The 25,138-nt window shown below is 43.8% G+C and overlaps 1 protein-coding gene across 8 annotated transcripts in view; it reads right to left on the reverse strand.

The window, feature by feature from the left end:
* Positions 1-25,138, reverse strand: part of raly (RALY heterogeneous nuclear ribonucleoprotein) — a 98,566-nt gene that overhangs the window by 43,066 nt on the left and 30,362 nt on the right. For 7 of the 8 annotated variants that reach the window (XR_011687317.1, XR_011687316.1, XM_071473043.1 and 4 more), the window contains exon 2: positions 861-1,188. Coding sequence is in view for 6 of the 8 variants with exons in the window: in XM_071473042.1 (XP_071329143.1) it covers positions 861-1,188 (328 nt within the window). In the remaining 2 variants the exon portion in view is untranslated. Of the gene's footprint in view, positions 1-860; positions 1,189-23,262; positions 23,372-25,138 lie in introns of those variants that run through there. The other variant, XM_071473044.1, reaches the window with a different exon arrangement.

Consider the following 25,138-nt stretch of genomic DNA (forward strand, 5'->3'; position numbering starts at 1 on the left):
AGAAACCCAGAGGCCTGGAGAGGAGATGATTCAGTGTGGATCACTGTGGCTGATGTGTTGTCTGAGATTCTCCACCAGAGAAGGCTGTTGAGCCGCGTTACAGAATCATCTCTCCTCTGACCTTATTGTTGTTGTCATGTCAACATTCAGATAATCAGAGGATCAGATCAGATCTCCAGCTGTTAATTTGCATACAGGTGAGTTGGTCTCATCCAGGTTGTAGCAGCTCCAACAGAGCAGCAGCAGCAGCACATCAGTGACAGGCTGCAGCAGGAGGCTGATCATTAGAAATAAACCCTGGTTCTCTCTGCTGCCTGATGAGAATCATGAAGCAGCTCCAACAAACAACTACTGAGATTTAATGAACAAATACCACACGTGACAGAGAGGAAAGTGGTGATGGAGAAACATGGGTGATGGGGGGGTGATGAGGGGGTGGTGAGAGGGTGATGAAGTGGTGATGGAGAAATATTACACCTGAGGGTGCTGCGTTCAGGGACATCTTCTTTGAATAACAAGACCCTGCAGGAGACAAAGTCAATGAGGCATATGGACCAGCAGGTGGACTCTGTGTGTGTGTGTGTGTGTGTGTGTGTGTGTGTGTGTGTGTGTGTGTGTGTGTGTGTGTGTGTGTGTCCTTGAAAACCACAAGACTCCTGCCATTCTAAAACCTGGCTGTGGTCAAAGTTCTAGATCAATGCCTCATACACATACAGACAGACAGACAGACAGATAGACTCTATGACTCTATGGTGTGAATCTGATCTTTAATGAAACACAGAACCTGTTCATGAACGTCTCAAACTCCACCTCAACCATCACATGATTAATGAGAGGAGCTTAGATTCACAGTGACTCACCCAGCGTCTGTCCGGCCAGCACCCTGCCGTTCTCCCCGATCACTGCCCCCCTGGCGTGCCTCTCGCTGGCGTACTGGACGAAGGCGTACCCTTTGTGCACGGAGCAGCCCAGCACGCGGCCGTACTTGGAGAAGATGCTCTCCACGTCTGACTTCTTCACCACGGCTGTGTTCAGGTTGCCGATAAACACCCGGGAGTTGATGGACTTTGGGTCTGTCTTGTTGGTCACGTTACTGGTCTGGACCTTCAGCGACATGCTGGACAGACGGGCTGAGGGAGCGACGGATGAGTAGATGGATGAGGAGGGAGAGACACAGAGAGACGGGACCTGAGGAGAATGAAAGAGAGGAGACAACAGGACCTGTGTTAGTCTAAGACAGATAAACAGGCAGAGCAGCAGTCAGTGATGTGATGTCAACTGTGGAGACAATAACGTATCAGTAGATGAGTTTCTTTCTGGAGCAAACAGGTGTTCGTGCATCAAACACACAGACTTCAACACCTCAGTGCACAGACAAACACAAGTCATGCTTCAGTATGAATGAGGAGTGAGGACAGTGTTTTTATTGGGTCATAAAATAAACCCATGATGCAACATGATGCAGGCTGTGAGTGCAGGTTTACAGACAGACAGTAGGAACATCTCCTGAGTATTTGAGTCAACTCGTTCTCATGATGTATGGAATAGAGACAGAGGCTACGTCTCCAAGACGACCAGTGTAGGCAGGCTAGCATTTGATTGGCTGAAAGGGCAGGGACTGTCTAGAGGTGAGTAAAAAACAAGCCCACAGGTCGTCTGTCAGCAGGTTACTATGAGCCACAGTTTTGTTGCTAGGTGATGTCTAGTGGTCGTAGTAATGATGACAGGAGCAAAGGGAAAAGTGCGGTGACGTAGTTTATAGAGCGACAAAGTCCACGTCAGGAGGAGGTTGGGGTGGATGGATGAATATGAGTCAGTCAGGTTCCACAGTCAGGAGCCTACATCATGGAAAACAGACCCAGACTGATGTGGAGGAGTGTCCTCATACTTTTGGCCACACAGTGCCTGAAATGTTTATGATTCAGCACAGCTAACTCTGTGTGTGTGTGTGTGTGTGTGTGTGTGTGTGTGTGGGGGGGGGGGGGGGTTCTTAAAACCACAGATATATCTTCTGATGGAGAGCAACACTTCAGATAAAACACTGGAGGAGATAAAATCTGGAGCTTAACACTGTGGGTCTCAGTTCATGTACAGACCTCCACATTAGCAGAAGACACAGTGTGAATCGACTCATAAATCCAGCTTTACATTCAGATGACTGTTCATTATGATAAAACATTGGACACAGGAAACAAGCTCTTCATGTCTTAGCTGTGACAGACTGAAGCCACTGATCATGCTCTGTAGGTACATCACCTCTGAGGCTCCTCCTTCATGGTGTTACATGCTGGCATTAGCATGAAACCAGTTTAAGTTTTGTAAGGCCCATAAATGACTTGGAGCTGACTCTGGGCTTCTAATGTAAAGTTGAGCTTCATCATGTCATACCACCCCAGGGACCCTCACAGCAGAGGGTCTGGATTCAAGTCCTGGTCCCTGCTGTGTCAAGTCAAGTCAAAACCCTCTGTGTGTGTGTGTGTGTGTGTGTGTGTGTGTGTGTGTGTGTGTGCAGGATCAGCCTTCAGATAAGCTCTGCAGGTTCAGGATTCAGATGGAGAACTAGCAGCTCTGCAGCTTTATTTTCTGGTTTTAATGAGACTGACAGTGAAACACATGCAGCTTCTCCCTGTGTAGGATTTGCAATTAAAGCAAACACCACAGGGGACTGTACCCTAATTATACAGATTATACAAATGCTGCCTTCTGGCACTATAGGAAATATCATCACTAATATGACAGAGTTAACATGCCACAGTGTCATGATCTGCTCCTTGGCCCCCCTCTGGCCCCCTGTCCCTGTTCACCTTTATGTCCCCACACCTGCCATTTTCCATCCATCCACCAGAGGTCCCCTTCCTCCTGTCTCCACCTGTATCCACCTGCTCACCTGTTTGTTACCCTCAGTCACCTGAGCTTCCCTGCCCACACACACCTGTCACTCAGGCTCAGAGCCTCACTCCTGATTGGCTCAGATCCTCTCTTCTGATTGACTGACTGACGTGTTGTTACTAGAGCTACAGAGAGAAGCCTGAGAGAGGAGATGTAAAACTACACTGAGATGGTTTTTGGTTGGATATGAACACTTCAGATAAAACACTGGAGAAGTTAAAACATCGAGCTGTAAACCAGAACCACAGTTAAATGTCTCCATCAACCAGTGAAGCTGCAGTTTACATCTATGTCTGCTGACCTTTTACCTTTGGATATAAAATGTCACCACTTCACTTTATCCTGTTCAACACTTGAATAGAGAATAGAGTCATTATTGGCGAATGAATTCTTGAGGTCACAGTGACCTTTGACCTTTGAAAACCAAAATCTAATCAGTTTGTCCTTGAGTCCAAGTGAATGTTCAGGTGTTAGAGAGATGTGTGTTCATACAGAGGAATCAAAGCCCAACATGGTGTCTGATCTGTCTCTGACAGACTGAAACACTGACGTGTCTGTGATTTAACTAAGATTTATCTAACATGAACACATGAGTTTACATATTTAACCAGAGGAGAGACACAGTCATCCTTCACTTCTTGTTACCTGGTGTATCTTTAATGTGCTCATCTTAGGTTTTCTGTCAGTACATGCAGCTGCAGACAGCACACAGCTGAGGCCTGGCTGCAGACTGCAGAGGTTCACACTCCCTCATATCAACAGGTGTGATTTCACTGTTGAGCAGGTGCCTTCAGAGCTGAAGCTCCTCAGACTCTGCTCCACATGGTGATGATCAGCAGCTCAAAGCTGCTGAGCACTGAGCACTAGAACGTCACTGAAGAGGCTTCAAGACAAGAGGTGGTGATTCATTATTAATGTGAATAAAAGACATTTTATGTATAATCTGTGCCTACAATCATCTAGGAGACACATTCAGTGGTCTCAGTTAATATTTAAACGTGTACATTTCAACTGTTCTCATCACTTCCAGCAGTTTCTGGCACCATGTTCATCAGTATATAATTCATGGCTTCACAACAATAAATCTGCTCTGTTCATACAGTCAGAAAAACATTTAGAAAAAGAGCCTTTTATGTTTGAGGCTCCATCCGACTGGAATAACTTTGCACATCTTTAAATTCAGTCTGTCTTCATATCTTTAGAATAATGTTTGTTACAGATGATTTTGTTTTATTTTTTACAAAACAGTATACACAGCCTCTCTATGGCCATCTGATGGTTGTGTTTACCATTGTTCTTATTTTTTGATGTTAGATGTTTGATGTGTGTTTATTGTCTTAACTGCTGTATGTGTGTTGAATTGTTAATTGTTATTTTGTTTGGTTGTGTTTTCATGTTCATTTGTGTTGTTCATGTATGTTAGGGTAAGGGTTAGATGAGATGATGGTTCATCTCAAGGTTTATCCTGAAGAATAAACTTGTATCATAAAGCAATTAAAATTTCAGCTGAAGCAAATGAGTCTTATAATGAATCATTTTTCATTTGTGCAGCTTTGACAAATGTTAACTGCACCACTTCTCTGCTGCAGAATGTTGATGAACATTCAGGACTGCAGGGATGACGCATGTTTGTAGTCCAACCCTGACGTCATCATCACCTGGTTCCCTCCCCAAACAGCCAATAGGATTTGGACATTGATTTGATGTCAGAGAATAAAACCTGAAAATGTCTTGAGACCTGATTTCAGTCATCAACCAGAAGAGAGAGCGCTGAGAGCACCTGTGGCTGAGCAGGGGGATGATAACATGATGTACAGGATAAAAAGTCCAGTTTTCAGACTGGAAGTTAAGGATTGACTCCGCCCTTAACGAGGCTAGGTCATCCCACCCCCAGGGAGCCAGCGGGAAAAACACTTCATAATAATAAACAGAACAGACGAGACAGCAGCAGCTTTGGGATTAGAGTCACTTCAACAAACTGTGATACTGCAATAGGATGAATCTTTGTGGGCTTACAGTCAATATTCCCACAGCCAATAACTGTGCTGTTACACCACCGAGGCTCTGATGTGTTCACAGTCAGAGCTGACCTTGAACAATGGAACACTACTTCAGGTTTACAATAAAAAGAGAACAAACAACCCCCACACAAATCAATTTATAATCTGAATTAAAACGAAAAGACAACTGTGGAAATAAGTGATTAAACAGTGACGCAACAAAAACCCTCCGACAGTGACCCGGAGCCCAGTCCTGGAGGTCGAAGACTCCGACTGTTCTGTGTTTGTGTCTGTCTTGGATCAGAGACAGACGCCAGAGTCCTGCATCATACCAACCAACCACACACAGTCTCAACCATGAGCTGGCCAATCAGAAGAGTTACCTGATGAGTCCAAACCTGCTTTTGTTGCAGTCATGTGATGACATCATCTGCTCATGTCAAAAATATTGAACTTCCTCTCAGTATCTGAGAAACATCTTCTACATCACTTCTCAAACTCTTTTCGAAAAGGTCTTTTATTGATGTTGGTGGCGGAGTTGGTTACAGGGTTGGGGTTAGGTAGGTCCTGCCTGAGAGCTGCTGAGGCTCAGATCCTGTGCCAGAGAGCTGCTGGAACCTCCGGGTTCTAGTTTACGTTCACGATGCACTGTGTTGCGTTAGACTGTGCAGGGTTAGGGTAACTGGGGGGAGGAGGAGCATGGTACACAGTGGTCATCGGTTAGCATCATCAGCCTGAGGCCAAGAGCAGGTGGAGCTGAAGAAGCTCTCACCTGAGTGAAAGAAAGAGGTGAAACATTTTGTCCATTCAGAGCAGGTGAGGAACCACTGAGCATGCCCACAACAGGCTGTCATCCGTTCAGCCAATGAGAGAGAGAGAGAGAGCATGTGAGAGAGACAGACAGAGAGAGAGAGACAGAGAGAGAGAGTCAATGTGTTTAGTAAAGATAATGACAAATGTGGTACAAGGAAATTTTTTTCTTCTACAAAGAGAGAGAGAGGTAGAGACTCATTTAGAGTCACAGTGTAATACTGTATGTTTTGACCTGTCGTCATGGTGATAGTGTGTCATCCTGAATATTTGACCTTGAAGACAGACAGTTACTCATTTATGTGTATATGACCAGGCTCATTGATAAACCACACTACCACTGAACAGTAACCTGTGTCGTAGGTAAGTGATACACATCAGACCTGCCCTGAACTGAGCTCCATCAGGTCCTGGTCTAGACTGTGGACCCACTACAGTCTGTCTGTAAATGTGTGATTATAGTTGAGGCCAGTTGGTCCTCATTGATGAACGGGATCAGATCCCTGCAGGTGGAGAGGCTGTGATCAGAGGCTGGAGGCAGCAGATTAATGCTCCTGGCTCTGGGATGAACTGTTCAGCTGTAACATGTGACTGTCATGTTTGGATGTCCACATGGTTTTGTCCATGAAGTTTACATTTGCTAGGTTCCGGGTCTCATCTCAACCTAAGCCTGATTGTAATCAAACAGCCTCGTAAAGGAGGACACCTTGATGTCACAGTTTCATATTAAAGATCCTCTATGAAAGTTCATGTGAAAACTCTCAGTAACTCACCTTTCAGCCAATAACTTGTTTGAACCTCATCAGTCCAGATTCAGAAAGTTCAGCAGCTCAGAAATTGCTCTGACCAAAGATGTAAATGATTCAGACCTGGTTCAGGTTCAGCACCACGTTCTGGTTTAGATCATCATAAACTGACAGATGTTGTTTTGCTTTACACAGCTGATCACTGATGTTAGTCATGGTGTGTCTCCAGGGTCTGTTCTCGCTCCTCTTTATTTACATGTTGCTCCTTAGTTTTAGTATTTTTCATCTTTATCTTTTTCATCTATTTTCCAACTATTATCAAATTACAACTCGTGCACTTGTTAATAGGATATGAGCCAGTTTCATTTGATCATATTATCCCTGCTCTCAGTCATCACATTGTTAGATCTGAGTTTATCATCTGTCCATCACCTGTCAGGGCTCAGCAGCAACAAAATGCTTCTGACTTTTCCAAAAATAAATAATAGCACATTAGGAGGAGGCAGAGCTTCCTCTCCTTATGTGATTTATGTCTTTTTACATTTTATATTGATGATGTTCAATATTGTTGATATCAGGCTACAATAAACTTTGACTGACTTCACTAATATTTTTTCAACACTGAGTCTGTTCTTCAAGTTTCCACATCACATCATTGGTTGTGATGTCACAGATGATGCTCAGAGAAACTTTCCCCCTCAGCAGATGAATTTAAAAACGTCTTTGAACGTCAGACTGAACAGAGAACCCATACATACACACACACACACACACACACAGACATCTGAAAGCCCACGAGCAAGGCTGCAGGCTGGGCTGACACATACACACACACACACACTTTTAGGTTGAGCTTTAAGATATTATAATAAATTCTCAAATAAAAGCTGGTTTACATCTTGGGTCTTCCGTTGTGAGTCAACCCGACATTTCTGTAAAATAAAATCACTGTCAGTATTTCATCTGTCTCCTCCTCATCCTCACCTTGTTCTCTCCTCCCTCTGATGCAGTCCTGAGCACCACTTTCTGTCCCTGCAGCCTACAGGTCATGTGTACTTACAGAGATCCAGAGAGGTTAGAGTCCAGTTCAGTTCAGCTCAGAAACTCAAAGAAATTCAGTGTTCACTGTTGAAATACAAATAACTTCTCCAGTGTCAACATTACTTTGTACCATCAGTGGTAAACAGAACCAAACAGAACCATCAATGGTCACCAGAACCATAGAGAACCTTCAGTGGTCATCAGAACCATCAGTGTTCATCAGAACCATCAGTGGTCACCACAACCAAAAATAACCATCAGTGGTCCTCAGAACCAAACAGAACCTTCAGTGGTCAGCAGAACCAAACAGAACCATCTGTGGTTAGCAGAACCATCAGTGTTCACCAGAACCATCAGTGTTCACCAGAACTAAACAGAACCATCAGTGGTCACCAGAACCATCAGTGTTCACCAGAACCAAACAGAACCATCAGTGGTCAACAGAATCAATCAGAACCTTCAGGTCATCAGAAACCAGGAAATTCAATTGGGGAACTGAGGAACTTTCTCACACTGTTTAACCATGAACCGTGGGGCTTCCAGGGCAGAGCTGCAGGGGCCCTATGTTAACACACACTGGAGCAGAGCACATCACCAGTTCAATTCCTTATTTGTAAATCTGCACTTTTAGCGAGTTTTAGGACCCAGGTGAGGACAGTGACGAGAAAAATTAACCAAGAGAAAAAGAACCAAGGAAAACAGGAAGTGTCAGCGCAGGAAAGAGCGTTATTCTCAAAAAATGTACAATAAACCGAAGATTGAGAGAAATGTGTTCTGGCTTTTATGACTCATTTCACAGTATTAAAGGAAAAAATCCACTTTAACTCTGGTCTGACACTGCCTTTCATTTCTGGGTCCATTATGTTGTTTGGTGCTTTGTTCTGAGGCATAAAAACCATATTACATCCTTTCAACATAAAATAACCCAGAGGAAGCTTTGAACATCACAGACTGATGCTGCACATTCAGTGTAAAAGCATCTTCACTTTAAAACAACAATCTTATTTCAGTACTTTCCTCACTACAACACCTCTCTGATTAATGTCACAGCATCAGAAACAAACAGTAATGTGCAGCTTAGTGAAACAGATCCACCTGTAACACCTTTATCTGACACTCTGATTGAGGATGAGTTCTGGCTCAGGTAATCCAGAATTACGGAGACGTGGTGTCTCAGAGGTCAGTCGGTAAACTGATGACCAAACACTTACTGGTTCCTCCTCAGATCAGGATTCATCCAAACAGTGAAAACTCAGAGACCTGCTGAAAGGACCACAGTCCAGGGGCTATGACTGAAGCTGTCAACCTCCCACAGCTCAGAGGATCAGACCAACCAGTCCTCTAACCAGTTCCCCAACCAGTCGTCTAACCAATCCCCCAACCAGTCCTCTAACCAGTTCCCCAACCAGTCCTTCAACCAGTCCTCCAACCAGTTCCCCAACCAGTTTCCCAACGCGTCCTAAAACCAGTCCTCCAACCAGTTCCCCAACCAGTCCTCTAACCAGTCCTCGAACCAGTCCCCCAACAAGTCCTCCAACCAGTTCCCCAACCAGTCTCCCAATGAGTCCTGAAACCAGTCCTCCAACCAGTTCCCCAACCAGTCCTCTAACCAGTTCCCCAACCAGTCCTTCAACCAGTCCTCCGAACAGTTCCCCAACCAGTCCTCCAATCAGTTGCCCAACCAGTCTCCCAACGAGTCCTGAAACCAGTCCTTCTACCTTAACTATCAACCCTATCATATGACCCATATCAGTGTCTTCTGAAATAGCGGCAGGTGTATTGGACCTTTGTTGCCATGGTTACTATAGTCACGGTCATGTCTTGGTTAGGTTTAGGAAAAGATGGTGATTTGGGTTAAAATAAGTACTTCCTCAACATTAGACGATCTTTGTTGTCATGGTTACAATAATAACAACGAACAATCATGGATAATTGAAATAACATTAACTGCTACTTTCACATGGGAATCGAACACCGCTCTCAAACCCCTGATTACTTCTCTGACTGCTTTCAAAGTAGCAGTTTGCCTGAAGACTTGTTGAAGATCTGAGTCACACGTTCTGAGTCAAACTGAATCAGAAGCACATGTGAAGGAAGAAAAACCTCTTCCATGACGTCCTGAACAAACCTGCTGCCGCAGAACAGGCGACAGAACAGTGACATCATTAAGATTGTGACATCATCAGGATGTCGCTGCTGGCTTCATCCCAGCTGACCTGTCGACTCCCACTCAGGGTAGCATTAGCTGTCTCCATTGGCTCCACAGGTTACCTATAAATCATGGCCAACAGGCAGTAATAGAGACAGATGGTCTCTCTTAGGCTGCATTAATGAACTGTTGTTCCTGGAACCAGGACAGCCGATGGACGGATCAATACTGCATTGTTTTCTGCTCCACAGTCAATGCAGAGCCGACACCAGTTCACCAGCAGCTCCTGCAGTCAGTCAGTGAGAGGCCAATTTTCTGAATCAACCATTAATTACATAAAGATTTCATAGCTCCTCAGAACGAACGTTTCCTTCTCCATCATGAGTTGATGGGAGGTGAACTGGCTCCAATCCAGCTGCTTCCTCTTCAGTTTAAATGGAGCAGAATATTTAATGTGACCACAAAGATTAGAGGTTAAAAACATTGTGAACCATCTGGTTTAAATAAAATGACTGAACACACTGAAATAATCAAATCAGTCCACTGCATGTCATCTACAAACCCTGTTATCATGTGTGTCAGAGATTTAAATACATTTCATCTGCCATCAGTGGACCCGACTGGTTTCCCTCAGTAACACCTGCACAAGCCAACCAACCAACAGACATCAAAAATACCTGATAAATCAGCTGCTTGGAAAAGGTCAGTAAACATGTGGTTAAAGAGTTAAAGCAAACACACTGATACACATGTGTATGTGTAACTTTCTCCTATCTTTGTTGTGGCTGATTGAGTGTTTTCATTAATAACCAGGTGAGGTCACTGCTCTGGTTATTAATGAAAACAGTGGCTGTCTCTATTTTCCACCTGTTGTGTTTAATGACCAGGTGGTGCAGCAGGAACACAGGATACATCTTTAAAAAAACAATTGAATCTAACAGGAAACTGGACTTGTGATGTAAGAAGGAGAATTAACAGACGTCTTATGCTTTAACTTTTAATATGTGCACGTGGTGTAATGGGCCCCTGGGGTCTGAGAGGAAAACCAGACTGAGCAGGATCAGTGAAAAACAGAGGTCTGATCCTGTAGAGCCACAGCCAGGAGTCCTTAGACCAAATACAGGAACTCTGCTGAACTCCAGCATCATTCACTCTGTTACTGCGGTACTAAGTTATTATTGTGTTTAATGTTTGTGAGCTTCAGTGATGTGTTTTAACCAGCCAAAGGCAAATTTACACATCTGTGGACAATAAAGATTATTATTCTCTATTCTTTATAATTATTATTACTGATATGCTCACAGTGTATCTGTCTGTAGCTCCTCTCTTCCTGTTGGTCTTCCTGTCATGTGATCTAAACCCTCTGCAGGTGGATCAGAGACACGGATCCTCAGGTGAAACAATAGAAACGAGCGGACTCAGTAGAAGCAGAGTGGGTGAAGTTTCCTTACTAACACAACCTCGACTAATCTCTCCTTTCCTGTCCTCCTCCCTCCCTCCTCTTTCTCTTGGCTTTTCTATTCTTTTCCATTTTTCTCTCCCTTTTCCCTCCCTTTCATCTTATAATACACCCCCGCTTCTCTTCTCTCCTCCCTCTCTGCTCTCCCATACTTTCCTCTATTTCCTGTCCTCTTTCCTCCCCCATTCCACCTCTCTTCTCCTTCCGAGTCCTTCCTTTTGTCCTCCATCCTCATCATCATCCCTCCCTTTCCTCCCCTCTCTTCCCTCCTCCTCTTTACCACAGTGTTTACTTCCTCCCTTGTTCTCCAGATGATGAACAACTGGTTGCTCCACTCATCCATCTACTGGGCAGCCTCATCTATCTATCCACTGCCTGCCCCCACACACACACACACACACACTATAACAAAGGAACACACAAACACAGTGAAACACATAACAGCATGAAACCCACACACTCACACTTGTACACAGAGAAAAAAAGAAAGTATAATTTGACCGGACTCGGCCGTGCGCACACACACACACACACACGGACACGCACACGCACACACACACGCACACACACACACGGACACGCACACACTCACACACGCACACACCCTCCCTCAGGGTGTGACAGTACAGCCTCTGATTAAATAGCCTCTATAGAAAATCAATAGCTCCTTCATTATAGCCCTACCTCTCTCTATCTCTCTCTCCTCCTCCATCCTCTTCTCTCCATTCAGTTCTCATCCCTCCTCCTCCATCACTCCCTTCCTCTCAGGGTCTAATATGCTGTATTGTCAAAGCAATAAGGTGTGTCACATGAACACAACACAACAACACAACAGAGTGAGTGAACACAGTCTGATTCCTCAGCTCTCTGCTCTGTACGTGAGGTCATGTGACTCTCTCTGATCCAACATGGCTGTTTCCTGGTTCATCAGATCAGAGGAAGAAAACTGAGGGAGACATGCTCTGTGAAACAACAGTGTAGGGCGGGAACAGCTGGTGACACAAAGGTTGTGTCAGAAATCACTCACACTTTCCCTCCCCCCTCCTCCCTCACAGGTCTCTGTAGAGGACAACACATTTCTCTGCATCGTTTTTCAGTCTTTCAGGGTGAGTGCAATGCATGATGGTATATATTGCTTGGTTAGTGACCATCAGTTGTACACTACTTTTCATGATGCATTGTGGGATACTATGAGTCACTATGTAGGGTCTAATAATTCTCACTATACATTGGGACAGCACTACAGAGTGGTGGACTCTATATTGGACTACAGAGGGAGCAGTGAGTGATTTCAGACACTTCAGAGTCCAGACCATCACCCAACTTCCTGCTTTGCTCCCGTCATAATAAGAGTCAATAAAACATCACTTACAGGTGAAGAATATTTTTAGCATTGTGCAATAGCATTGCGTGTGTGTGAGGATTGCAAGGTTATGATGCTTGCTTTTGATAACTATAGGTTGGGGAGTTGCTGAAGTCTCAACAGGGAGCAGGGTGTTACAGATAGTGAAGCCAAGGATGTGTGGAGGGGTTGTTCTTCAGATGCGGGGTGGACATGCCATGAATAGACTGCATAGGTAGAAGATGAGCATAGAAGTAGGCAAGGGCACAGTTAACTGATAGAGGGGAGACAGCCCTGAGGAGAGGGGAGGGTTGTGTCTGTCTCTGTCTTCTCTTCTCTGTTCCACACACAGAAAAATCAGCTGTTGCCAGGCAGGAGTGAAGGAGGTCAAATGGAGTCAGATAACCACGAAGGAGGCGCCTGGGCGAAGGCCAGTCGGGCAACAGCCAATGAAGAAGAGTTCAACCTACATTCCTTGCTTTCTTTGTGTAACAATAATAAAAAGACCGGGTTAGGGGGAAGTTAGTGTGTCAAACTTTGTGAACTGGCACAGCTGCATGTTGTTGTCAGGGAGAGATAGTTTGGACCCGGAGCTCTGTAACGATCCTCTTTTAATTTTGTGAAAGCTTGTTTAATAAATTAGTGAAAAGAATTCGGAATTCGTCTCCTGCATTAACTTCATCAAATGAACACGCGAGTTTACTTGAAATGAGAAAAGGCAGTAAACTCAACACAGGTGACGAGAGGATACTCTCCTGAACACAACCTTACCTGAACACAAACACACCTGAACCTGTGGCAGCGGAGACCTCTTGCTCTCTGACCTATTGAATTCATCTCCAGGGTTTGAACTGATGACCTCAGTCTCTGCAGCAGCAGCTCTTTTTATTTTACCATCAACACTGTCATCGAAAGAAGACACATCCCTGTGTCAGGAAGCAGCTGCAGCCGTTCAGACATATGAATCAAATCTGAGGAGCTGAGCAAATATAAAAACTCTTTAGCACAGCAGTGGGTTATGGGTATTGTGATATTTGGAACAGCATCCTTGAGTATTGTCCCATGTTTTTATATGTCCCTGTCCCTCACATACTGTACTTAAAAGAGGAAATGCTAAGAAGTGAAAAAGGAGCAGGGTCTCAGACACACACAAACACACAATAATACACATCCTGGGTCCTACACCCAGGATGTGTTTGAGTCTGGGGGCGTGTTTAATTTATCCTCTCAGCAGCTTAAAGCCTGAGCTGTTAAAATCTGTCCACCCCAGGCTTCCTGCTGAAATAACAAGCACTCCTACACACCAAGCATCAATGGTGATGGAGTGCTCACTCTAATGTTTCCTGCATGTTTTCCACCACATTTAAAGGATCAAATGGTTTTTAGCTTTGGAAACTGAGATCCAGCAGCTCCTTCACGACAAGCAGAGTTCGTGTTGTTTTCTGCAGCTGAGGTTCAGGTTTTTTAGTATTTCTGTTCAGGTGGATCAGACGTGTCCTGTTAGCTCTGCAGCTGCATCTCAACCTCACACAGCTGCTTCCAGCTCAGAGGTGATCCATGTCATCTGATTCTAACCAGGTTATTAAATTACAACCACTGAGGCTACACCCACACAACATTTTATTTTGAAAACTCATCTCTTCTTCTCTGTTTCCTCCTCTGTCCTCCCTCCTCCAGAGTCTTCAGCCCCTCAAACAGAGACTTTCAGAAACGCTGCTGGACCCGTTTTAGTTTAAACCTCCAGGTTGTGTTGTAGTCTGGACAGACACAAACAGAGACCTTTGGAAACGATGACGTAGACGCCCACGCTGGCTCCTGATTGGCTCTTATCAGCCTGGACTACCTGTGGCGAAACAACATGGAGAATGAATGAAAGTGACCTTGTTGCCTTTGCAGCAGCTGTTGTTCAGTCAGTGATCATTTATCTTTTCTGTCTGTAGTGTTTGTTTCTTATTATCTTGATAGAAATGCAAATAATTTCATGAGTTCTGCTCGTCTGAGATGATGAATAAAAAGTTTAAGTTTAATGACTTGTGAATTATTAACGTGGGTTAGCGTTAAGTCATTTTCAATTGCAAAATTTTCAATCATAGAATTAATTAAAGCTTCACATTTTAACTTCTCCTGTGTTTTATCTGAAGTGTTGATCTCCATCAGAAGATATATTTGTAGTTTTAAGAACCAAAAACCATCTTAGTTTAGTTTTACATCTCCTCTCTCAGGCTTCTCTCTGGAGCTCTAGTAACAACAGGTCAGATCAGAAGAGAGGCTCAGATCCTCTCTTCTGATTGGCTGACTGTTTTCTGAGTGATCCAATAAAATTATAGCAGATTTCAGGTAAATACTCAGAGAAACGAAATCCTGCAAGGTTGGATGGTGGGTCTAGGTGGGCGGGACTTGGGGCGTGGCTGAGGGCGGTGACTGCTTTGTTGTGACATCACAAAGTTCCAGAAGTCCTGACGGCTGGTTTTAAGGCTCAGTTTCTGAATACAGGCTGTGTGCATTTCTCTGTGGACTGAGGCTTTGATACTTTCACAGTATTAATATAGAACCTAGACCTGCTTTATAATCACAAACACATGGACATCTACCTTTAGACTGGGTGGAGCTTTAAACACATTAGTTTATATTCAACCGTCTTCAGTCTGAGCAGTTACACATGGTATGAACCTGTTACTGGGACACAGCAACACCTGAATACTAATGAGACTTAACATGCTCTGATCGGACAGCATGTTCAATTGAACTTCATTTACACACACACACACACACACACACACACACACACTTTTCCCTGGTATTTATTTGCATGGCTCATGCATGTCGACTGTACTGAGAGCAGCCTACTTACCATCGTCGCCATGGTTACTATGATAACAGTCATGTCTTGGTTAGGTTCAGGAGAAGATGGTGATTTGGGTTAAAATAAGTTCTTCCTCAACATTAGACGATCTTTGTTGTCATGGTTACAATAATAACAACAAATGGTCATGGATAATAGAAACAACATAAACTGCTCCTGTCACATGGGAATCGAACACCGCTCTCCTGTGTCATATTCATCCATCCACCCCAACCTCCTCCTGACGTGGACTTTGTCGCTCTATAAACTACGTCACCGCACTTTTCCCTTTGCTCCTGTCATCATTACTACGACCACTAGACGTCGCCTAGCAACAGAACCTAACTGTGGGTCATAGTAACCTCCTGACAGACGACCTGTGGACTCGACTGTTGCTGGACAGTCTCTTTAGGTCTGGCTTTAGTTTGAGGTCTCCACCACGCTACGACAGATTCTGGTTTGTCCTCTTTCTTCCTGTTGCTCTTAAGTGAAAATAAAATACATAGTTTCACTTTAACTTTTTTAAATGTGGTTTCTGCTGAGAACCTGGACGTGTCACCGTACTGTCTGCCTGTTTCCGTCCTTCCTCTTTTTCTCTGCCTCTTCACCTTTCTGATTATCTGTATGTTTCCCTGCAGGAAGCAGCAGGAAGAAAACACTCAGATATAACAGCTCAGTCTCTTGCCAGCGGCTGCAGGCTGGCATTTCAGCTGATTGGCACTGCAGGCGGGAAAAGTGCAGCATATACTGGATGTTAATGGGAACCACCGCCCAGGGACACACTCTGGACTCTGTGTGTGTGTGTGTGTGTGTGTGTGTGTAATTGATGGCCACTTCTTAACATATCTGTGCGAGACATTTCCATGTGGGCATTTGAAGATCATTAAAATGTGAGTTTATCTACATCACCACAGGCAGTCATTGTGCACCTGCCAATGTTTCTCTTCCTGATTCTGATTGGCTCCTGAACCAGTCTCTGGACTCTGTCAAGTCCTAGTTTGTGTCACGTCTCACGTCTGCAGCCTCTCAGACTCAGACTCAGTCTGGTGGCCTCAGGGTCTCGGGTTTGGATCCTGTGAGGAGAAAGTTAAAGAGAAACGTCCTCTGTGTTGGTGGTGGACATTCACTCAGTGTAGGATGTCTCCCGAGGACAGATGTTCATGTAGTCTGAGTCTACAGGACTCCTGCAGGAGTGACTCCTGTCACTGATGACAGACTTTTGACTTGACAAACATCATTGAACAGAATCTGAGGTTATACCTGCTGAGAGTATTTCAAAACTGAACCTTTGCTCAGTTCTTCCTTCCTATGTTTCTTTCTTCTATCATCCCTGTCTCTTCTTCTTCTCTCTATAGAGAGGGATGATCCTGTTCCTCTCTCATTCCTTCTCCTTTCATTGATGTGTTTCGTTTTTCCTTTGACCTCCAAGCTTCTTGTCCACTGTCTGTTTTGTAGTCACACACAGGGCAGAGCAGAAAAAGCCCCGGGGTGAAGTGCTCAGTCAAGTAAGAGACAAGGGTGAGACACAGTTTAACTCTTTTCTGTATCTCTCTCTGTATCTCTCTCTTTTTTCACACGCTTTGAACCCTGCGGCTTAAACAACGATGCGGCTAATCTATAGATTTTTACGGGCTAACAGCCTCCAGGGGGCGAAAGTGACATTGAGAGCGACAACGAAAGAGAGACTGAGAAAGTGTGTGACGAAGTCATTCTGAGGCTGTTCAGTTCCGACACTGAAGACGACGACTTCAGTGGTTTTAGTGCGCAGGAGGAAGATGAAGATAGGGATCAGTGACTTTTCTGGTAGGCTAACGGCCTACGGCTGGTAGGCTGGTTATTTTTTTTTTTAACCAGTCGTGTTACTGCTGTGACTGCTTGTTACTGCCATGTTACTACCGTGTTACAGGCACTGTTCGGAAAAAAGCACTTATTAAAATAAAAATAAAAAAATCTTTCTGTGTAAATACCTGATGTTACAACGTGGACACCTGCGGCTTATAAAGAGGTGCGGCCTATATATGTACAAATTCTTTTTTCTTTTTCAATTTAGTTGGTGCGGCTTATATTCAGGTGCGCTCAATAGTCCGGAAATTACGGTACTTTATGCCATTAACTTTGTATTTTTTTTCTCTCCCGTAGTTTGTGCTTCTCCTCTCTCTCTCCCTCTCTCTCTTTCTCTCTCTCTCTCTCTCTGTCCTCATTCTGCAGGTCTCTCTGCCTCTGGAGCAGCAGGATCCAGATCCACCACTACTCATCATTACTATTAACCACTGTTATCTGTCTTTATTATTGATAACACCATTACCTATACAGCTGTTCCTGGTCTCTCTCTCTCTCTTTTCTCCTCTCTCCTCCCCCCGCCCCCCCTTTTTCTCCTGTTAAAGGTAGTTTTTCCTCCCCCCTGTCACCAAGTGCTGCTCTTTGTGGGAACTGTTGGGTTTTTCTCTATAACAAAGTAAGGTCTTGACCTGACCCTGTGGGGGCCTTGAGATAATGTATATTATGATTTGGCGCTATACAAATAAAATTGAATTGAATATTGTTTATCAGAGTGTCTTGCACCTTTCTGGTGCCCAGCCCATATGGACATACAAGAAATTTAACCAAAAACCTGATGGCAACATAACAAATCATCACATACACTTCCATAAATTACTACAAGGTTCAAATCCATTGATTAAATTGGACACAGCTTCCTCATCAGGCTTCTCCTATCAATCTTGCCAAAGTAAAAGTCTCCACATTAAAAAGCCATCTCAGCACATCATTATCAGATGACCAGAACAGATCAGGATTCCTCCACTGAATCTTAAAACATAAGGAGTGCCCTTATATCTGCCTCCCTCAGCTTAGGAAGTGTTGTGTGTCTGACAGGAAGTATGGTGTGTTGGATAGGAAGTGTTGTGTGTCTGACAGGAGATGTGTGTCTGACAGGAAGTGTGGTGTGTTGGACAGGAAGTGTTGTCATGCAGCAGTTAAGTGAAATATTAAACCCAGGATTAAACCCAGTCAGACCTGTGTGTGTGTGTGTGTGTGTGTGTGTGTGTTTGGTGTTTTAATGAACTTGTGTGTTGATCAGTGGCTGCACACACACACTCACACACACTTACACAAAATTCAGCTGTACAGTTAACATGAAGGAGGAAATTAGCTCTAGAGACCAGAACAGTTTTTGTACCAGGCTGTAAACATGTTTATTTCTGTGGGGACTGACCTCTGACCCTGAAAAAGAACAACTACACAGACCCTTCATATCACACTGACACATGGACATACAGACGAACTGAGGAAGACACAGCTGGTTAATGATGAGAGAAGAGACTCATACAAGATTAAATGAGAAATAATACAGACCACAACTGGATCTGGTGGGGTAAAGCTGCAGACACGAGATATAACACACACACACACACACACACACACAGGTCACACAGCTTAACACTTACACACACCCTGTACACAAAAACAAACACATGTGGGTCTCTCCATCATTGTGTCACTGTATCATATGCACGCACACACACGCACACTCACACAGCACTAGCAGGAACAATACCAAAGGATTCAGGATATTGACCACTCAGGATCAACCGATTCATCGGCCGGCCGATATATCGGGCTGATATTTGCATTTTTTACGCTAATCAGCATCAGTCGATTTGAGTGTGTGTTCGCCGATGTTTTTTTCGCGGCATGATTTACAGACAGGCATCCACGCGGGCAGCTCTGTGTTGCCGGAAGACCCTGCAGCACATGCAGACGTGCTCCCCCTCCCCCACTGGAAGAGTGGTGAAAGTCGAAGCATCACTGAGGAGGCTGCTTTTGAACAACAGTAAGTTTTAAACTTGCAAATAGCTGGCAAACTTAGTTGAAATATTAGTAATGAAGTAATATTAGTTGTAACTTCAAAGTTGTCAATTCAGTTCCATGGTGTTTGTAGGAGTTTACCGAACACCAGGCTGAGATGCGTGTCGTGTGTGTGTGTGTGTGTGTCTGTGTGCGCTCTCCTGCAGCACAGCAGAGCGGAGCAGCAGCAACTGTGGGGCTATCAGAGGTCTTTAGCGTGTCCTAGAAGAACTTTAATGATGAGAGAAATGTTTTATATGTAGTACTAACTTGTGTCAGTGTTTAGTGAAAACGTGTTTAGGGCCCTTTTGGTGCCATTATCAATCCAGCGGCGGCAGCGTTTTTTCCCCATAATCAGTTATCGGCTAAGGGTGATGGAAAAAAATCGGTATCGGCATCGGCCCCAGAAAACCCGTATCGGTCAATCCCTATTGACCACCCCATAAGCCTCTCTGATATGAGCTGCTGTCTCCCACAATGCACTGCAGCGAGTTCTCTGGACATGTGACTGAGCACCAAATCTGCATGTGTGTAAAACGCTGGAGGTCTTTACTCAGAGACCGCCGAGGTCACTGCTACCGCTGCCAATGATGACAGGCATGATGAGGTCACATGTCAACGCCAAACTAAATAAAGAATCTTCCTCTGTGGATGCTTCAAGATATAACTGAGAAAAGATGATTTCAATCACGTCCTCGGACATCATGAATGAATAAAGTTTAATCCTGGTGCTCCATCACTGTCACTGGATGACATACACATAAAGTTTATTTTAACATCTTCACAGACACTGTTGTATGTGACTATGGCAGTGAATGGATGTATAAACCCAACACAAAATAGTTTCCATGGTGACATCAGGTCATCGCAGAGTGATGGACAGATCAGGGAGATGAGTTCTTAACCAGTCTTCAGCCAGTCCTCCAACCAGTCCACCAACCACTCTTCCAACAAGTCCTCAACCAGTCTTCCAACCAGTCCTGAAACCAGTCCACCAACAAGTCCTCAACCAGTCCTCAACCAGTCCTCCAACCAGGCCTCAACCAGTCCTCCGTCCAGTCCACCAACAAGTCCTCAAACCAGTCCTCAACCAGTCCTCCAACCAGACCTCCAACAAGTCCTCAAACGAGTCCTTAACCAGTCTCCTTCCAGTCCGCCAGCAAGTCCTCAAATCAGTCCTCAACTAGTCCTCAACCAGTCCTCCAACCAGACCTCCAACCAGTCCTCAACCAGTTCTCAACCAGTCTTCCAACCACTCCTCAAACCAGTCCTCCGTCCAGTCCACCAACAAGGCCTTCAACCAGTCCTCAACCAGTCCCCCAACCTGTTCTCCAACCAGTCCTCCAACCAGTCCTCAACCAGTCCTCCAACAGTCCACCAACCACTCCTCCAACCACTCCTCCAACCAGTCCACGGATGCATCACTAGCTGCTGATTGGTTGAGGCAAGTCAAAAACAAAATGACCCCACCCCATCTCCCAAACAGAAATCAATGGACATTGACCCCGTTCCAACAAGGCTGTTCAAAGAAGTTTTTCCTTTAATTGACACCTCTATATTAAGTCTGATTAACTTATCTTTATCAACTGGTTATGTACCGCAGGCTTTTAAAGTTGCAGTAATTAAACCTCTACTTTAAAAGCCGACTCTTGATCCAGATGTTTTAGCCAATTATAGACCTATATCCAACCTCCCCTTTATTTCCAAAATCCTTGAGAAGGTTGTTGCAAACCAGTTATGTGATTATTTGCACAGGAATGGTTTGTTTGAAGATTTTCAGTCAGGTCTTAGAGTCCATCACAGCACGGAAACAGCTCTGGTTAAGGTTACCAATGATCTCCTCATAGCTTCAGACAATGGACTTGTCTCTGTACTTGTCCTGCTAGATCTTAGTGCTGCATTTGACACCATCGATCATAAGATTTTATTACAGAGACTAGAACATATGGTCGGCATCAAAGGAACCGCACTAAGCTGGTTTAAGTCATATCTGTCAGATAGACTCCAGTTTGTTCATGTTAATAATGACTCCTCTATCATCACAGAAGTTAGTCATGGAGTTCCACAAGGTTCGGTGCTAGGACCAATGCCCTTCAGTCTATATATGCTCCCTCTGGGAAACATTATTAGGAGGCGCCAGATGAATTTCCATTGTTACGCAGATGACACCCAGCTGTACTTATCCATGAAGCCAGGTGAGACTAACCAGGTAGCCAAGCTTCAGGTGTGTCTTAAGGACATAAAAACCTGGATGACCACTAATTTCTTACTCTTAAATTCAGACAAAACTGAAGTTATTGTAATTGGCCCAAAACACCTCAGAGATACACTATGTGATAATATACTGACTCTGGATGACATTACCTTGGCCTCCAGTGCTACAGTCAGAAACCTTGGTGTCATTTTTGACCAGGACTTGTCCTTTACTTCACATATAAAGCAAGTCTCTAGGACAGCCTTCTTCCACCTGCACAATATTGCTAAAATCAGACCCATTCTGTGTCTAAAGGAAGCTGAAAAACTAGTTCATGCATTTGTTACCTCAAGACTGGACTACTGTAACTCTTTATTGTCAGGATGTCCCAAAAATTCAGTAAAAAGCCTCCAACTGATCCAGAATGCGGCAGCACGAGTACTGACAGGAACTAGGAAACGAGATCACATCTCTCCTGTGTTAGCCTCTCTGCATTGGCTCCCTGTAAACTCTAGAATCGAATTTAAAATCCTCCTCCTCACCTACAAAGCCATTAATGGTCAGGCACCATCGTACCTTGGAGAGCTTATACTTCCCTATTTTCCCAATAGGACACTTCTCTCTCTAAATGCAGGTCAACTTGTGGTTCCCAGAGTTTGTAATAGCAGAATGGGGGGCAGAGCCTTCAGCTATCAGGCTCCTCTCCTGTGGAACCAGCTCCCAGTGTGGGTTTGGGAGGCAGACCCCCTCTCTACCTTTAAGATCAGGCTTAAAACGGTCTTGTTTAGTAAAGCTTATAGTTAGGGCTGGCTCGGGTATGTCCTGACCCATCCCTTAGTTATGCTGCTATAGAGCCAGACTGCTGGGGGATTCCCATGATGCACTGGGCACTCTCTCTCTATTTCTGTCTCTCTCCCCCTCTCTCTCTCGATGACTTCATGCCATTAACTTTGTATTTTTTTTCTCTCCCGTAGTTTGTGCTTCTCCTCTCTCTCTCCCTCTCTCTCTTTCTCTCTCTCTCTCTCTCTCTCTGTCCTCATTCTGCAGGTATCTCTGCCCCGGGAGCGGCAGGACCCAGATCCACCACTACTCATCTTTACTATTAACCACTGTTACCTGTCATTATTATTGATAACACCATTACCTACACAGCTGTTCCTGGTCTCTCTCTCTCTCTCCTCTCCCCTCTCCTCCCCCTCCCCCTCTTTCTATCTTCTCCTAAACCCAACCGGTCGAGGCAGACGGCCGCCCACCCCGAGCCCGGTTCTGTTGGAGGTTTCTTCCTGTTAAAAGGGAGTTTTTCCTCCCCCCTGTCGCCAAGCGCTTGCTCTTTGTGGGAACTGTTGGGTTTATTCTGTAACAAAGTAAGGTCTTGACCTGACCCTGTAAAGTGCCTTGAGATAATGTATATTATGATTTGGCGCTATACAAATAAAATTGAATTGAATTGAATTGAATTGAAAATCAGAAATTAGTCCTTTGAGGACTAAATTTCATTATGATCCATTAACATTAGTTGTTAGGACACTTCGACAACACTGATACGTTTTCATGTTAAAAAGATAATGATATCCATCCACACTGACACACCTGAAAACACATCACATGACCATTCATACACTGAGCATATGCAAGCTGGTATAAACAGGAAGCAGATTGTCCCCTCTCAGTTGGTCTGTGTTCACAACAATACAACACTTCTTGATCACAACAACAACAGAGGAAACAACAGGGCTGATTCAGGAGAGGAGGAGTGACATGTTCCCATAGAGAGCACTGAAGTGAGGCGGTGTCAGGTCATATGAATAACACACGTTTACTTCCAGAGATGCACAAAGAAAAACAGTTAGACTGAGCATCTGTTCTGCTACAGTGAAGGGTTTAGGTCACATCACAGACACACTCACAGGGATCAGACCACAGTTTCATCTCTGTATCACACACCTGCTGTTACCTGTACAGTCCTCCAACCCGAACCACTGCAGGTCATCGGTCCCAGCCTCTGATATGACTCAGGAGCAGCTCCTCTATGGCGGCAGGTGTACCACACCTGTCACTGTCACCATGGTTACAATAATAAACACACAGTTAAGGCTGCGCAACAGTTCTAATTTGAAAGAAACTAGAATCACTTCCTCCCCCAACCAGTCAAATATTAGGAAACAAGAGCTATGTCCCAGTTCAGTTGTGGCCCTTTGTAGCTGTTGTAGACCATGAAGGCCGCACCAAAATGCTACGTGGAGAGGAGAGAAACTATGAGATGTGTTAGTTTAAGTGTTTGATCACGACCAACACTACCTCAGTCTGAACACATTCATTTTATAAGTGTTTTATATCTTTACTTGAGAGACAGGAAATGACCTGGGTGTCAGTCCTCGACTCAAAATGGAGTCACTGCAGTATGTGGTCAGTGACGTCAGCCTGTAGACCACCAGTTTAATCTTCTTTGTTCTACTAAACTCTGCCCACCAGCTGTCTGTCCCCATGGTGAAGGAGGTGTGATGGCTGTGCTGCATCAGGTCAAGGTCTTGTGTCCTCAGAGCAGCAGACACTAATGTTTCCTGCTTTATAGACACTGAACGTTCTGCACCACAGCTCATTGTTGTCTCTCCATTGAAATCCATTGTAAGTGCTGAGCAGCTTCCATCCTCCAAGAGGGAGTTGGAGACTGTTCAGAGCCTCCACAGGGAGTTTGATTTCAGAGTTACTTGAACACATTTCAGGTGGTGGGTGTGTGTAACTTTAAGATTCACTTTCTATTCTTTCTAGTTTTTTTATTGTTTTAAATCCATTTCTAATCCAGTCACATCAATGCTTTTGTTTCACTAATTCTTGAGATTAGGGACAAAACTACTTTTTAAATCTAAAAAAAAAAAAATTGAGTAGCACATTATTTTGAAATGTATTAAATTATAAACACAGGTCTGACCTATCAAACCATGTAAAGGAACAAGTTTTTTTATGAAATCATTATTTATTAAAATTTTGATTTATCTGATTTGTCTTTTGTCATATGTCAACTCTGTCAAACACATTAAAAATAATTTTATTTTAATTGGAATGATTCAATAAACCTCTAAGGCTCTAAATATATAGTAGTAATGTACCTATTCAAAGTTAAGTGACAAGATTACATTTTGTTTTGTCATTATTTTACACTGTTTTGGAAAATGCTATTTCAAAGAAACCTTCATTTTGTATATGAATTTACAATATTAAGCATATTTAATCTGCCATCTTATGCAATTATGACACTATTGCATATAGTTCAAATAATGTTTTAATGAATAAACTCAGTAGATTGCACAGAAATTAATTGCATTTTTTTTTTAAAAACAAAAACCTACATCTGAAGGTGAGACAAAACTGACGGACTTGACGAACTGATGTAGGAGCAGAGTAAACAAAGCTCGTAAACAAGGCCTGTAAAGCACGAATGGAAAGATTAAAGTAAATGACAACTTTGGAGGTCTTCCATTCTTGGATTATTACTGAATTGAACTGTTTGGGATCCATCCTGCCTCCTTTCAAGGGCTCACTGTAAAACAAAGATAGCAATCAGAATCAAAATGTCAATATGTCTCTGTAAAGTATGTATTGTATGCAATGTCTGTTATTTTTCAATTATTATGTCGTTATACAGCTACTGTATGTTCTATCAGTTAGGTAATTTTTTTTTTTTTCTACAGGGCCTTTCCAAAATTTCTTTATGCCTAGCTCAATAATTTAATGGTTTATCTAACCTGTATGACTTAGGCATCAGGCAATGAGCGGTGAACATATATGTGCTCTATGAAGTCCATTACATCAGGATTTATGC

The sequence above is a fragment of the Trachinotus anak genome, unplaced genomic scaffold (genome assembly GCF_046630095.1).
Source record: "Trachinotus anak isolate AG129_WGS33_773 ecotype Australia unplaced genomic scaffold, CSIRO_AGI_Tana_v1 ptg000044l, whole genome shotgun sequence".
Taxonomy (NCBI): domain Eukaryota; kingdom Metazoa; phylum Chordata; class Actinopteri; order Carangiformes; family Carangidae; genus Trachinotus; species Trachinotus anak.